Source organism: Acanthochromis polyacanthus, chromosome 15 (genome assembly GCF_021347895.1).
Source record: "Acanthochromis polyacanthus isolate Apoly-LR-REF ecotype Palm Island chromosome 15, KAUST_Apoly_ChrSc, whole genome shotgun sequence".
Taxonomy (NCBI): Eukaryota; Metazoa; Chordata; class Actinopteri; family Pomacentridae; genus Acanthochromis; species Acanthochromis polyacanthus.
Window position 1 is genome coordinate 32,570,049 of NC_067127.1, and position 17,514 is coordinate 32,587,562.

A 17,514-nucleotide genomic window follows, 5' to 3' on the forward strand; every position below is an offset into this window, starting at 1 on the left:
GACTGTTCAGCCCTTAAATACCGAGTCTGCATCGATGCTCACTCTCGACAACTTTTTCAGGAAGTGCAACATCGAAATGGAGGAGGAAACAACATATTGACGTAAGTTCCACATGCGTCCTTTATTTCTCCCACGCCTTTTTCACACTGAGAGAACATCACAAAAAGAGTGGTGAAAAAAGATAAAACAAAAGAAACAAATCTTCTTCTCTGCTGACGTTTGATTTAATTATGCACCCCCTGACACCTTAAAGCTCGTGTCCGGAGTTTCCGTTTGTTTTCAATTTATGTATCATTTTTTAACAAAGCTTAAATGTGTTAGTCTAGTTCGATACTATAATATAAAGTTAGTATAACGCGATATGAAAATTTATTCCTGAGCTCCGCCTTCCTCTCATAGACCCCCATGTTATTCCAAAAAGCGCCGGTTGCTGCCGACCAATCAAGTTCGAGCTTCAGCTTTGTCATGCTGTCAATCAACGGTTACGCGCACAGCAAGCAAGCCCATGCAGAGGTGGGCGAGCTACGCACTACGCAACCGCGCGCACATTTGTTTTGCTTGTGGAGGAGAGAGCATCAGGGCTCAGCAACTTCCAGAAAAGTTACCAATCCCACGGCTTGTCAGGCCAAGAGACTGCAGGACGTTTTTTGGCTCGGGGTGCTCACGTCGCTCCCCGACCACGGCCTCCATAGCCCGCCTGACGGCTTCGTTTAGATGCCCGACCTCTGGAGGAAGATGTTGGGGCGTCTGGGACATACTCTTCGTCAGAGGAGTCATGCAATTCTGAACTCTAGATAGAAATAAATAAACAATCTAACACATATACACGCGTAAATGCACTAAGTTTGATAAACAACGTCATCGAGAGGGATACACGAGTGTAATCACATATTGAAACTTTACTCGTTCGTCCTAGCAGATTCATGTTATTTTGGTATTAGGACAAGTTAGACTCAATACAGCATTCTAACGTAATTCCTTTATTATTTACTAAATGTACTAAATGTAGAAGAGGGGAAAACAGCAAAACAGGCGAGATGCTGCAGCACTCCGGGCACTTCTCTCATGTACTCAGCGCGTGCACAAATAAAGGGGCGAAATCAGAGGGAGGGAGGGACCAACAGTGTTTTGGGAGACGCTGCGATTCAAACTCCGGACAGCAGCTTTAAAATTTGAACACAACTGACAGAATTAATTTATTCATTCATTTGTTGGATTTGAAATGCCAGATAATAGGATTGGAAAACATGTGGGATGACTTCAAATTATTTGAAGCAGAATGTAGCCCCTACATCATTGCCTGCAACCTGTGCCACAGCGCTACAGCCATGCACAGTAGGCGTCTTTGTGTTACCATGGCGATGACGTCTTCCGTTTTCCGGTGAGGCGACAGGGCGTCCCATTCCTGGCGATCGTATTTATACCCTCCCCCTTCAATTAAAGTGCCCTCCACAGCTGCGAGTGTGACTTCTTTTGGAGTGACACTCGGTAGTGGAGGGGGAGTGTGTAGGGGGCGGTTTGGGATTCAGCCTTTGTCTCTGAGGCTCATTTGACATGGAAATATCCCAGAATTCACAGCATAGTTGTTGTTTTAACTGGTGTACATGGTGTTTGAAATAAGTATTTTGACCGGTTGTTGGTTAACATGTAGCTTTAATGGACTGCATCTCAGTCACTATTTCATGCTTTTTCCATAGTCTGACAATAGAAACAGATAAATATGTACATGAGAGCGGTTTAATTGTGAAGTTTAATACACTGAAATGTGAAATATGTGAGCACAGGGAGCAGGAGAAAAGCTAGCGGAGCTGAGTTCAGGTTGAACTGAAGCTTAACAGTAGACATGAAAAACACAGTAACACACCCATCTCTGAATGTCCCTCAGTGTTACAGTTTATACAGAACTCTGACCTGTGGACAGAACATCAATGCTAATGTTAGCCCCATTAGCCACACATCATGCTAACACTAAGGATATTTCTCATGTTATGGAGTTTATTTCCATCAAACATTATAATAATCTGCTGAGTGTTCAGTTCCTCAGATGCTGGCAGTACATGAAGACTTGTGTTCACTCTTGCAGCCAACAGCAGAACAATTGTGAAGTTTTTCTAGTGGTTTCCGATGTTTTTTTAAGTTTAGCAGAAGCAGCTGTAGAAAGTAAATAAACCTGCTGGACTGAGAGTCAGCTGCTCATTCTGATTGATTCACCTGGAAGCAGTGAGGAGGCGGAGCTATACGGAGTTTAAACTGGACGACTATTGGTTCCTCAGTGTGTTCATAGAAACAGAAAAAAAGTTTTTAATAGTTCAGTGGTTGAAGAGAGGCTTGAGGAATGGCAGCAGTCAGTGTCTTGACATTTTCATAGCTTTAATTTTACACCTACAAAACCCCACCAGAATGGATTTTCACTACATGGGAGCTATAAGCTGTCTCAAAGCAGTTTAGCATTGTGCATAGGGATATAATGTTTACACATTACATATGGTTAGATTCTCAACAAATCAACCATTCACTTTATAGAAAGTTACTAGCTTCTACAACAGGGGTGTCAAACCCATTTTAGTTCAAGGGCCACATTCAGCCAATTTGATCTATTTAGTCACAGGTATCTGGACCTGAATGATTTAGTATTTTACTTTATGATCAAAACGACAAAAGTCAGACCAAAAAAACAACAAAGACAAGGCAAAATATTACAAAAGCGAGACACAGAATGATAAAAACAAGATGCAAAGCGACAAAAAACAAGACAACGCGAAACAAAAGAAGAAAAAAAATTAGACAAAAAGTTACAAAGTGTCAAAAAAATGGAAACATGAGACAAAAAAGACAAAAAAACAAGACAAAATATTACAAAAATCAGACGAAAATGACAAAAATGAGACAAACCAACAAAATATGGACAAATGACAAAAAACAAAACAAAAACTAGACAAAAGACAATGAATAAAGCAAAACACAAAATTACAAAAATCACAAGCGAGACAAAAAGGGAATACAAGACGACAAAAACTAGAAACAAAACAATAAAAGCATGAAACGAAAATGAGACAAAGCAACAAAAGAACAATGAGCAATCTAGTATTTTACTTTATGATAAAAACAACTTGTCATGGTCTAGAAATGATCTTAAATGTTTAGTTTTACTTATTTACAATTTGGTGTTAATGTCTTTGCTGTATTTTTTTTTTTACAAATTTTTTCAAAGTCGTTCTGTGGATCACATTTGACCTGATCTACAAGGTCAATCCTACAGATCCAGAATTTCATACAGCTGTGGTTGATAAGATGTAGAAGGTGTGTGATGACCGGCATGGTTTTGGCCTGTTATTCATATTCAAACAAGAACTATTATAGAGAAGGAATTAAAAGGTTTTTGGAGCCATAGTTGCAGTTTAGCTTCTTTAGTTGCATCCTAAACAAACAGATTTCAAACCAACCCTCATGCAGACTTCTGCGATAAGCTTCTCCATTTGCCAGATTGGTGAAAATCCCATAAAAACGCTGAATATTAAGATATTAAAACTGAGAACATCCAAACTGTCTGGATGCTGATTCATTTCCTCATTCAGAGCTAGAGAAGTTCCACCTCTTCAGACATTTTCATGCACGGTTTGTCTTTTTAATGAGTCTGTCTCACACTTTAATTGTAAACCACAGGTGGAGTTGAACAGGAGCGGCATCATTACTGTTATTAGATCCGCCTGTGTGTTCCTTGCAATGCTCAGGCAGCAAATGCTTAAGGTGATGAGATGTAGAAGTTATGATGATGCTAAGCTGCTCCGGTGAGTCTGAGTTCCTCTAAGGACACAAGATTTGTCTACATCTCTCCCTTCATCCAGACAAAAACACAGGAAGTTCTGTGTTTTCATGGCTGTGATATTATTGCTGCAGTGTGTGACTAGAATTTATCACTTCTCCAGTCAGCACAGGAGGAGGTTAAGGCTTACAGTTGCAAAGAATCACCAGAAGAGGTCAGCAGTGGTCAAAGTTTAAGTGCAAAGCTGCAAAGTCATCACAAGCATTATGATTTTTCAGCATTTTCCTCATTTCTTTATTAAAATCACAGCCACAGCTGGTTAATACTCTCTCCTGTTTTGTTTAAAATGGTCAAATATGGCAAATACACTAACAGAGGTGTTTAATTGAGGTTTTTTTTTTTTTTTTTTAGCAGATTTTCATTGTATTTTAGTGGCTGTTGTTAGATTTTTGTAAGTTAAAGTCACTAATGTGCCATTGCTGTGGTTCATGAAACTCATAGAAAATCTCATTTGCAGTTATGTACAAGGCATTAGAAATATTTTAAATAATGGGACCAGAAGAGTCAAAAATAGCCGTTAAAATAACTGAAAAAGAGCATTTTTCCCCTCATATATTTAAAGTATAAAAGTTAAGACTCGTTTTTATGCAGAGAAGTCTTAATGTGCATGTTTTGAAAGAATCACACTCACTGTGATGTACAGTGTGATCCCAGATTGAATATTATGATACTGACAGTTCCTCAGTGTTTCTTGCTGCTTTGAATGCAAATAACGACTGAACTCTATCTGCACATAAATGTTCCTTTGTGGCCTTCTATTCCCAGGTCCGGTGTGTTCCTGCACCAACATCACTAAGACACATTCCTGTGCACATAATGGTGCCGTGACTTTAACCAGACGTCCAACACATCATTTAATATTGTTACAAATATCCTCCCAAATAAATCACATTTTCCCCATTTGTGCCTCTGGAGAAGCAGCTACATGGCTCTGGATCGTATACATGGAGCATCTGTCTGTACATAAGAATGCAGAAAATCTAATTCCTCCGGTGTCTGCTGTGTCACATGCTGCGTCTGGCCTCCTGCATGCGGACCGTTTCATTTTACCCCTGTGGGAATTGAAAACAATCACCTTACAGTGGTGCAGATTGAATAAGGTGGACAAGTTGTTTTTGTTTTTTAAGATAAGCTATGGGACTCGTGTTAGGATTTTGCAACACTTATGAAAGTCCTGGTAAACATTCCTTTCTGGCAACGCAGTCAAGCAAGTGCAGAGTATTTCTCTAAATACACTTTCACAGAGCAGCGAGGAAGATAACAGCATCGGTTTATGCAACTTAAATATGCAAAAAAAAAAGCTGAATTTTAATTCTAAATTTAACCCTTAAATGGTGCAAATGCTCCTCTGTCTGCTATTGTGCACTGCAAATAAATTCTGTAAAAAAAATGTGATTACCCAGCAGCAAGTGTTTGAAACCAGTGGAACTAATTCAAAAACTGTAAAAATTGTTTTAAAAAATAAAAAAGACGGAAAGTATCCGATTTAAGTTAAGTAAAAAAAACTGCAATTTGATGGTCATACACTGTAAAAGAACAAAGTAAGTAAAATATTGACAGCTTTGCTATTATATATATATATATTAACAAACATTAACATTTTTCAATCCTTTATATACATACACATTTTTTTCAAATTAATGCCAAATCTGTAAAAAAAAAAAATTTAATTAATTTAAATCCAGTAAAATATATTATACTTTGATGGTCAAATGTCAGAGGTTGAAGAACAAATTTCCATTTTTGAAAATATAGATTTTTAAATTTTTTTTTTTAGGATAAACATGTACAGCTTTTTCTTTGATTTCAATATATCAAAATAGATTCTAAATTTATAATCGAACAAGGAGAAAGAGATCAGGCTCAGGGGGGAAGCTGAAGTTTCACTTTGTATCTGTAACTTTCCAAAACAGGGAAAATCTGTAAAATAATAGGTAAAAAATTATTGCCCATTTTTCAGTCCTTTACAATGAAGAAAATGAGTCTCAGTTTACATGTTGTCCTTAATTTAACAAAGCATGTAAAACACAAACTCAAAAATGATTTTTCAGTCCTTAGCATACATATGTTTTTTTTTCTTTCAAATATTTATTTTACTGATTTAAATACAGGAAAAAGTAGCTGCATTAATTTTTTCTTTTTTTTTACAGTAATATTGTTTTTACACCTGTGATGTAAGAAAACTGAGAAAATCTGCAAAATATCAGTGAATTATTTTTTAAATATAGAGTTTAAACTGTTTGTAAGCACATTTGTTTTTACAGTGTTTAGTAGCGTTGACATGCTTAACCTGCATATCTGATACTTCTACACCTAAGATCATTAAATTCTGGCAAAGTATGAAACTATGTGTGCATGCTAAGCAGTTTTTAAGCTATATTTTTACTACGCTGCACCTCCAGTGGTGTCCACAGCCTGATCAGGAGGCTACCAGGTAAAATGGCTTCAGTCATCTCTTTGAAATTCCACACATGCCTCACATTTCCCTGCATCCATGCCCTGAGCTTCCATCTTTTATGGAGCTGTGAATTGGCCTTTATTGAGAGGATGAATGTTCATATGTATGAGGAGGGAGCTCGGACATATTTAACTGTTTTGTTTAAATAAATAAATCTGCACACCTGTTTTCCTGCATTTCCAACACTCCCATTTCTGCACAGCTGCACCTGGGCGGGTACAGATAGAGCACCTTGGTGAAGCGTAAAAGGCTTTTATTTGTTTGATTTAGCCACTTTTCCAGCCAGCTGTGCCTCCCTCTCCTCTCCTAAACACCTCCCTAGTCTCGGTTGCGTCGCACTCCCCCCGTCTGTCACAGCAGGCTCCGCTAAATCTGACGTGTTTTTCGCATTTCCTGCACCAGAGACGCAGGCAGAGAGCGAGAGAGAGGAGTGTCGGAGGAGGGGAGGCAGCCAGAGGTATGTCCACGGGAAGTTGAGCTCAAGTGGATGAAACCAGGCCGTGCACCGAGTAGCCCCGTTTTTCCTCTCTCCACCTACCGCCCCTCCTCTCCTGCGGCTGTCTGGACGCAGCGGTCCGGCTCGAACATCCCCCGATGCGCCGCGGCGGCATCTGGAGCCTCCCAACCCCGAGCACGGCGCAATGCAACGCTTCCAGGGAGCCCGCCGCCACGGCTAACGGACTTTTCTAAAACCTCGGAGGTGGAAAAAGCCATGACGGACACATCTGGGGCCTTTGCTCGGCTGTTTTTCGCCAAGTTGTTCGTAGCGGTTTCTTCCCGTGCGCTCCTGGAGGCGGCTTCCCGGGGCTAACGGTCGCCGCTGCTGCAGCTGCCGAGCGTCACTTTCTGGATTCAATCTGTAGCGTTTTTCTACCAGCGGACGAAGGGAAATAAAGAAATTCAGCCACAGGAAAAGGCTGCAGAGGTGCCGAGCACTGCGCTCCCTCCGCGTCTGGAGGACCACCGGTTGAACGGAGGAGTTGGATGAAGAAGGTGTTTCTTTTGGAGGCAACATCCACGCCTTTCTCCAACATGGTGGTGTTCAACGGGCAGCTGAAGATCAAGATCTGCGAGGCTCTGGACCTGAAGCCCACCGCCTGGTCCCTGCGTCACGCCGTCGGTCCCAAGACGCAGACCTTCCTCCTGGACACGTATATCGCCTTGAACGTGGACGACTCGCGCGTGGGCCAGACCTCCACCAAGCAGAAGACCAACAGCCCGGCGTGGAACGACGAGTTCACCACTGAGGTCCACGACGGCTGCAGGATCGAGCTGTCCGTCTTCCACGACGCGCCCATCGGCTACGACGACTTCGTGGCCAACTGCATCATCCAGTTCGAGGACATCCTGCACAACGGCAGCAAACACTTCGAGGACTGGGTAAGACGCCGAGGATACACCGGCATGGGCGTGGGAGAGTGTTGTCAGTGCTGCAGCCAGCAGTTCTGGACGTTTGTTTGTCCAGTTGTTCAATTAATCAGCTTGTCAACGTCGACAGCAGCTCAGAAACTCATAAATATTCACTTAGTCGCGCAGATTTCAACTCAAAAACATGACATTTAGGTGTGCTGTAAGGGGAAAATAAATGTTGCACCTTGTTATTTATGATTGCATGTATCTGAGCCTTGCAAAAAAAACAAAACAAAACAAAAAACAAGATTAAATGATACAGAAACCACTTTGCTTAACATTTGGTGTATAAAAAGGCTAAGCAGTGAATTTTAGGCTTTTTGAGAACTTCCATCAGCTTCATAAATAATCAACCCCCAAACATGGTGATTAATTAGCTGCAGATCAACTAATTGATTAATTGGAGCTCTTGTCAGCATTGTTCTGCCTCAGTGCTGCATTCAAAGGCGGACAGGCATGAAAGTAAACATCCACCTGCAGGAAATTACAAGCATGGAAGCTCCTTTTTATCCAAGAAAATATATTGTCACCAACTGTTGCAATATCACACCACAATCTGACATTATCCACACCTTAAATTGAAAATAAAATGAAATTATCGTATTATTGCTGCAAAGTAACACGTCCTACTTCTAGACGGTTACACAGGATTCCTGCACAGTTTGGACAAGATTTGTTAAATATGAAATTCAAAGTACAAACTAAACAGATTTGTCATTTCCATGGACACCATGAACAAAGAAGCTGCAAAGATGCCAAAGAAATCAAATTATTTAACTTTTTTCAACCCTTTTACAATTTTCATTAATTGAAGAATCCAAAAACATAGAGGGAACAGTAATGTGCTGTTGTTTAATCAGTATTTAAAGAGCAAAACGCTGCTCTTTGGATAAAAATCTTTCTCGTCGCTCACTGTTTTAGCGTTGCAGCTCGAATACAAGACTGCATAGAATCTGTCTGTGTTTGCCGATAAGCTGCAGCATCTAGAGCCCCTCTGATGTTGAACATGTTTTGTCAAATTTGCTGCGAAATCTGCAAATTTGAATGGTGAAAAGTTTTTTGAAATAAAACAGGAAGGAACCCGGGTGACACATTAGCATCTAGTCAAACTGTTATGGTAAATACCTTAGCAACTGTGTCCATAGTCACTCATTTGGCAGAAACTGAACCATATCATCCATCGTGTACGATTATGTTTCTGTCCAGAGAACCAAAACGGACTAAAATCTTTGACTTTTTAGCTGCTGAATGCTCCACTGACGGGTCAAATCATTGTGAGGCTGCAGGTGAAAGGTGTTAAAAGGCAGAAATGTTGGTGTGTAGGGACACCTGAGCTGAGTGTGGCAAGTTGCTGTCTTATGCTTGGAGGTCCTCGGTTTATGACGTATGGCATTTCATCGTTACGTCTGAACTGGTTGGTGGATGAATACATTGTCACATGATGCTTTGTTTACAATCGTTGGTTGTACACCTCCTAGGATTGTGCTACATTCGCTAACTTTTTGCCCTTCATTGTGGCTCAGAAATACAAGTCAGACTCTTCTGGTGGTAGTGATTTGAAGAAAAGGAAAACCATCTCCATGGAAAGGAATTAGATATTATGAAACAGTCAGGTTGTAAAAACAGTGCAACGTATTCTGTTATGTTCTTGTAAAATGGCTCCTACATGCATGAAAGTCATTGGTATTCATGACTTTTCCAAAGGACTGATTGGTATCGTGATGCACGTAACGATTTTGTTTACTTGCGTTGATCCGTAGAACGAAACTCCAACTTAAGTAGAGTATCCCTGGTAGTCTTAACATGCAAATAAATAGGAAAATATAAATTGCAAGTATCCAAGATTTTGGCTTTATTAGCAAAAAGGTGTATTTTGCATTTACAGTTGCAGGTTTCTGCAAAGCAAACTGCTCACACTGCACACTGACACTACGGATCCTGTTCCTGCTGTCGTGCTCCTGTCAGATGAACCAGTGACCCGCAGCAGAGCTACAGAAAGAGGGTGCGGTTCGGCCACATGCTCCATGCAGCACCGAGACGCTGCTGGTTGTTGTCTGCAGCCGCCGGAGCAGACGGATGTTTGATTGTATTATTGATGAGGCCATCAGGTCCATTAGAGCTGCAGAGATGAAAGCGGAGCTCGCAGCAGATTCCTCACGGCGGAAATCTGTTTTTCTTTTAAAAATGGGAGTCTTGTAAGAGCAGAGCTTCACATGCTCTGACAGTAAAGATTCAGCTGCTGATTAAATATTCGGAAACAAGATGAAAGTGACTCTTTGGTGTTGTTTTAAAGTGTCTCTGAGCTGTTCTGGTGCACTGTGATGCATCCTGGTGAAACTTAGATGAGCTCATGTGTAAAAGTATACTTCAGATCTTTCCAGTTTACCTTCAATGCACTGAAACTTGCACCTGATCTGTTGTCATTCATGTGAGTGAAAGGAGTTTCTGATCCATGGCCTCGCAGCTTTGCACCTTGTGTTTGTGCACGTTTCAAGACACTCCCATGGCTCTGGGCTCAACATGTCTTGACTTAATCGTGTCTTATGTCATCTCAGACAAAGAGAAACTAGATAGCATCTTGTGGGAACTGAGCGGCCGGTGTAATTTCCTTGCGAGCGATGCAAATGTGGGCTTCTGTCTGCAGCCAAATGGGTTTTCATCCTCTTCAAGGGCAAAGAAGAAGCTGCTAAAGAAGCCACTCTTCCAAAGCATTTCTGAAATAGGGGATATCTGTGAAAGTATCAGTGTGGATACAGCAGATAAGGTCAGAATATCAGAGCATAATTTACTTATAAGCATAGAAGAGGCTGTTAACGTCAATACAAACCTCTGTGCTCTGAAAATCAAAGATGGCGGAGTTTTTTTTTTTCTCACTCTCACTGCTTAGCGCTGCCTTCATGACTGGAATCAGTGCTCTAAGTTGATTAGCAGGAGCCATGTGTTTAGAGGCGGTGTTGTGGTGGGAAAAGGTTGGAACTCAGAGAGTAAACTGCTGGTTAATGCTGTATGTTCATGGAGTGTTTTTTGTGTGTGTGAAAGAAAAGCTCTGGCAGGGAGCTGGGGAGCGCTTCACCAAAAGAACCGTTCCCATGTGGGTTTTTTCTTTCTTTGACAAAATATCAAAACAATATATATCAGATTAGTGTCACCGCTTGTGATAAATTATTATTATCATAGAGCCAGAACAAGCTTCTTCTCCCTTTTCCTGGTTACCAGTATGAAAATGAAATCCCTGAACATTTTTCAAATCTTTCTCAATTTTTATTCATTGAAAACACTGAAAATATGGAGGTCGCAAAAATGGAATATTATTTATTCCATGTTTTAAGAGAAAACAATAAAAGTACAGCTACAGCAGTGTTGTTTGGACAGAGATATGTCAACATCGCAACTTGAATACAATGCTGTTCATTTAACTTCTGAGCGTAGTGTTCACTTGTTGTCATGGTTACAGTGACGCCGTGCCGCTAGCTCGCAATGATACAGAAATCTTTAACAAATCCATTGATCCAGACTATAAGCTGCATCACTGCCAGAATCTAATCACTTGGTCCTTGTGTTGTTTCTGACCTTCCCTGAAAATTTCATCCAAATCTGTTACTCTGTTTCTGAGTCATGTTGCTAACAGACAAACCAATGCTGATAGTCACATAACTCTGCCGTGTTCCTTGGCAGAATAGTAATTAATTGTTATGGCGAATGTGTTAGGAATCAGTTGCATACTTCCATCCAGCACACACAGATCCAGATCATCTATCGTGTGTGTTTCTGTCCTGAGAACCAAACTGGAGGGAAACTTCTGAGTTTTTAGCTGCTAAATGCTCCACGATCAGGTCAAATCATTGGATAGTTGCAGCTGAAAGGTGTTGAAATGTAGAAATATTGGACTGGAGGGACGTATGAGCCAACTGTGACAAGTAATGGTCTTCCAGCACAGTATCAACATCGAGAGAGAATAGAAATTGTTACCAGTATGAAAGTTTTGCCCCAAATAGACTACTTGTCAAAAGTTTGGACACACCTTCTCATTTAATGTCTTTTCTTTATTTTCATGACTATTTACACTGAAGCCATCAAAACTATAAATGAACACATGGAATTATGTAGTACACAAACAAGTGTGAAAAAAGTCCAAACGTGTTTTACATTTTAGATTCTTCAAAGTAGCCACCCTTTGCTTTGATTCCTGCTTTGAACACTCTTGGCATTCTCTCCATGAGCTTCATGAGGTAGAACCTGAAATGGCTTTCCAACAGTCTTTAAGGAGTTCAGAGATGCTGAGCACTTGTTGGTGCTTTGGCCTTCACTCTGCGCTCCATCTCATCCCAAACCATCCTAATTTAAATCAGGTACTGTTTTGAGTTGCATAGTTGCAGTCCTGGAACTTTTTGACCAACTTTTAATCTTTAATGGTTCATTGACTGCAACTCAGAGGGAAAGCTGTTGAATGTTTTTTTTTTTTGTGTGTGTGTGTGTGTGAAAGAAAAGCTCTGGCAGAGAGCTGGGGAGCGCTTCATTTAAAAAAAATTGTTCCCATGTGGGTTTTTTCTTTCTATGACAAAAATATTTTAACAAAATATCAAAATAATTAGCGTCATTCATTGACTACAAATGAGTGAAAGTGACGGAAACTGGTCTTTCTGAAAAGTTCTGAGGTTTAAATCCAGAAGCGCCACGCTAAAAATGTGCCGCGCTAGGTGCAGCACTTTTTCTCACGACTAATTACTCAGATGAAATACTGTCTCTACTGTACCTTCAGTGTCTGTGATAACATACAACAAGTAGCGTCATGTTGAATTTTGGCATCGACTTGGTACCAGAGTATCAGGTTTTGTGAGTTCCCTGGCAAATTAGAATGTTTTAAATATGAGCAGAACTTATTTTGCTTCTGTTTAGACATCACTGGACAAGTCAGTTATTGACTATTTGTCTTGCATGTCATTAAGATGATCTTATTAGGGCTGCAACTAATGACGTGTCGACTTATCGTCTGAGCACAATACGTCATCAAAAGCGGAAGTGAGTGCGCAATGCAACAGAAATGACTGTCCGACCGGAGCGCGGATGGACATCGGCGCTGCATCGTGCATATATTATGTATGCACGATGCAGCGCAGACATCCGCGATCTATCGTAAACACGGATGTCAGCGTTTACTATACAGCTGTATCTAAACGCGGACATCGGCGCTGCATCGTGCATACATAATATATGCATGATGCAGCGCCGATGTCCATCCGCGCTCCGGTCGGACGGTGCTTTCTGTTGCATTGTGCGCTCACTTCCGCTTTTGATGACGTATCGTGCTCAGACGATTAGTCGACGCGTCATTAGTTGCAGCCCTAGATCTTATAGCTGCTTACTTTGCATGCTTGCGTTAAGTTTCCAGTAAAAATCTAGTTTTGATGCTCCGTTTTCTTGGCTGTTTGCAGCTTTGACTCAGCCGTCTTTGCTCACCTTTGTGAAAATACACTGGAATTGGAGGCATCAGCTGAATTATGAGCGATTAAACAAAGCTAAACAGAAATACGTGAGAATTATAAATGATTAGAAGCGGACCACACAGTGGTGTACAGACTTTGGAGAAGAGTTTTCCTAACTCCGTCCATTCCAGAGTCAACAGAGTTCTTTCTGTCGAATTTAAAGTTTATTTCTGTCATGTGTTCAGGGAAACTATTAATCTTCTGTCCAGGCTAAAAGAACTTCTCATAAACTGTTTGTGTGTGATGATATTATAAAAGGTCCTGTCAAAACCATCCATTGATAAGACTGAATGCAATAGTAGACCTTAAGAAAATTTCTGTCAAAATTTGGCCGCAAACCAAACAGTGAAGCGTGTTTCTGAAGATGAGGACTGGTTTGCTTGTTATTTTTGGGTTCCTGCTGGATTGCAGAAAGTTCCCACACAACAGAAATTGTATTTTTTGAGGCTGTTTAAATGAACGATCATCAAGTTTTTCCATTGCTTCGCTGCAATGCTTCACGATATTTCCATCCGAGCTGAGCCACCTGTGTGCGACAGCAAAACGAGTCCTCCAGGAACAGAGTTTCCCTCAGGGACGCCGGAAGCTGTTAGTCAGCACTTTGTTTTTGTATCAAATGTTATTTATCATGCAGCTCTCACTTTCTCTAAAGCCTCAGCACAGCGACTTAAACACAAAGTCAGACTGTTCAGCATTAATACATAAACAGATATTCACTTCTAGCTTAAGAAACAGGCATTCATATATATACATTTATATCCTTATTGTATTTGTTTTTATACTGTACTATTTTATTGTAAATAGTTGTACGGTTTTGCACCTTATTTCTCCTACCAGCACAATTTACAAGTGAAAATCTGTAACATAATAATTAAAAAATATGAACCATTTTTAATCCTTCATGACATAATCTGTCTTTCAAATAACTACAAATATCCAGGGATGAGAATTTTCCGCCGATCCGCGGATTTTATCATTGCCAGGGTCATTCTTGTGAATCGTCTAAATTCGAGGAGAAAATTTTTTTGGGGGGTGAGGTATGTTTATGGTCGGCGAGTCGTAATATCGAACGGCTGCTAATATCCACCGCGCTGAATGCTAGCTGCCACTCAGTGAGAGCAGTCATGTACAGTACTGTAATCGAATCACCATGAAGTGTAGAGTCCAGGGATGGGAATTTTCCGCGGATCCGCCGAATTCATTTCAAGTTTGAACACTTTATTGTCGCTGATACTCCCGCGAGATGGTAACGACGTTAACGATAGCTTGTTAACGACGATTGTAAACGGCCCAGCGATCGCTGCGCCGCCGCCGCACACATATACCCCCCCCCCGTCAACAACTTTCCGCTGGAATCAGAACTTGCTGATTCCATCCCTGAATATCTGTAAATTAGAGAAACTTTTTTTTTTTTTTACTGATTTTAAATACAGTAAATAGCATAATTTCTCAGTCAAAGTTTGTACAAGAACAAACTGCTATTAAAAAAGCAAACACTCAGTATTTTGATGGGGACATTATTTGACATTCTGAAAATTAAAAAAATTTAACATCCATCTTCATTCACTTTTTTTGTTAAAATAACTGCATATTTAATAAAAAAAATTAGTTGCCCACATTTACTTTTAGCTGTCTTTCTTTTTTCTGTCTTTTTACTCTTTTCCTTCCTTCTTTCTCATTTCCTTCCTTCATCTCCTTTCTTTCTTTCTTAGACATGCTCTTACATTTCATCTGGTTGTAGAAAGGTTGTACGAGAGGAAACATGTTGTGTTTGTCTGTGATTCAGCAGATCTCAGCAGATAAGTTCATGTGTGAACTTGTCAGCAAAAACTCGTAACACTTTCTCTCGGCTGTTAATGTCGCCCTGACAACGGTGTCAACTTCACACAGAGATAAGCCTCCTGAAAAACCACGTTCACGAGGCCCTGAATAATGTCCAACATACATGTTATCATTTAAACAGATGAACTTCAGGCAGTGACAACCATGAAGGAGAGAGAAATCCTAAATGTCTTCTGTGTCGTCTTACGGTTGAATTTATTTGATTATTTATCTCACAGTAATTTAAAAACCTGGAATCAACATGTGCAATATTTTTCTACAGATATTGCCAATAATGGGAATAAAATGACCGTGTTAAAGGTATTTTACTGTTTCCATTTTTAGTTTTTCCGTCCTTGTCTCCTGTCTTACCTGTGTGAACACTGCCTGCAGTTCAGCTGAATAGTCTCTGATTTATTTGTTATGTGACTGTTGGTCACAGCTGAGTGGAACATGGCTTGATGATTGCACCGAGAGTTGCAGAATTTTTAGATTTTTACAGGATTTAGTGAGAGCAAATGTTTATTTTTTTGGCAAATTTTTAAATGAAGCAAATGCTGTAAAGGCATAATGAGTAAATCTCATGATTTCAGCATTAGATTTAGTTGTTTTTCCTGATGACACTTCATGCACTATTGGTTGAAGAGTGTTTTTTTTTTTTTTTTTTTTTTTTTTAACTTCTGGCTCTGTTTAATGGTGCATTTTGACTATTTAAAAAAACAAACAAACAAAAAAAAACCACAACATGCCTTTTGAACCTGTTAGCAGATTTTGAGGTTCTGAAAGTTAACGTGTTGATGGACGAACGATTGTAAACTGAGGCTTAGTAAATTTTTGTGTTTACATTTTTAGTTTTTGCGTGAACACTGCCTGCAGTTCAGCCAAATAGTCTTTGAATTTTTGTCATGTGACTGTTGGTCACAGCTGAGTGGAACATGGCTTGATGATTGCACTGAGGGTTGCAGATTTATTTATTTTTTTTAATTTTTATAGATTTTAGTGAGAGCCATTGGTTATTTTTTGGCAAATTCTGAAATAAAGCAAGTGGAATAAAGTGATAATGATGAAAAAAATCATGATTTTTAACTGTAGATTTGATTCTTTTTCCTGAAGGAATCACAGGTTACACATGATTAGTTAAGTCCATGGGGAAGGTGGAAAAAAACAACAAAATTATTTTTTTTGTTCTTACATTTTCAGCCTCACATTAATGGTGTAATTTTGACGTTTTTTTAAAAAAAATGGAAATAACATTTTTGGAGTTTAGAGGGTCAATGTGTAGATCAGTGGTTCTCAACCCTGTTCCTCAGGACCCCATGTCCTGCATGTTTTAGATGCTTCCCTGCTCCAACACACCTGACTCAAATGATCAGCTCGTTATCAAGCCTCTGCAGAAGCCTGATGACGAGCTGATCATTTGAATCAGGTGTGTTGGAGCAGGGAAGCATCTAAAACATGCAGGACAGTGGGTCCTGAGGAACAGGCTTGAGAACCATTGGTGTAGATGACCAAAAAGGCTGTAAAGTCAGATTTAGTCACTAGATAATTATTGGATTGTATTATAGCCATTTGCGTCTTTCAGGAAATCCATAAATGAATACTGGAAGTGCATCCCTCTGAAGCAAAGCTGGTGAATGTAAGTTTCTAAACAGCAATCCCAACTGTAGCTTTCCCTTTGTACTGACTGAAAGACAACACCTTATGTTATTCTAATGTTTTGGAATTTATTGTGATTAATTCATTGAAGGAAATCCAGAAGAATAGCTAAAAACTGCAGATTTACCCAGGTTATTCTTTAAATGTCGTCATTTTGAGCTTGAAAAACGATTTCTGAAGGAAAAGCGAATGTCCTACAGCACCTGAATGCTTCACAGGCTCCTCTGTTGTTTGTGTTTGTAGCTCCGTCTCATCTGATCACAGTTTCCTCTCCCCTTTAATCTTCTGATGTTTCTTTTAGCACAAACTCTGCCCTAAAAAACAGATTGTAGAGCCTCACTCCTTGGCGTGTACAATAGTCTCATTATCTCCGCTAAAGCAACGGGACAGAATTGATTTTTTTTTTTTTTTTTTTTTTTCCCTTGGAGCATTTTATCTTTTGCCAAGTTCTTATCCCATGATGCAAAAATCGTCCTGAAGCGAATTAGAAGGTTTAGGTGGCTTTGATGTGTTTAAACACGCTTAGAAACAGAAATATGGGCAATTCTCTGAAGCAGATATTTCAGTTTTTAAGAGCATGTGAACCGAAACTTTAAACCCATGTTGGGACAAGAAGCTGTTAATGGAAAAAAAGTGAAAATCCAAATATCACTTTACTCCTGCAAGCCTGTGCAAAGTCTGTCAACAATCACCTTGCAGGTCACGCCAAAGACACACACTCATTACCGTGAATCCACATCCCAGAATCTGAGCTCATTATCCAGTCATGTGTGAAGAACATCATGCAACCATATGAATGTTGTTGTGTAATGGATTGAGGCTGACAGCGTTTGACCTCTGACCATCTCAACCTGCAGCAATTT

The 17,514-nt window shown here is 40.0% G+C and overlaps 1 protein-coding gene across 1 annotated transcript in view; it reads left to right on the forward strand.

Annotated features, from left to right (window-relative positions):
- Positions 1-6,526: 6,526 nt before the first annotated feature.
- LOC110957547 (protein kinase C epsilon type-like) overlaps positions 6,527-17,514 on the forward strand; it is a 128,992-nt gene continuing 118,004 nt past the window's right edge. The window contains exon 1 of the mRNA XM_022203605.2: positions 6,527-7,661. Within this exon, the coding sequence (XP_022059297.1) occupies positions 7,266-7,661 (396 nt within the window). The 5' untranslated portion in view covers positions 6,527-7,265. The remainder of the gene's footprint in view (positions 7,662-17,514) is intronic.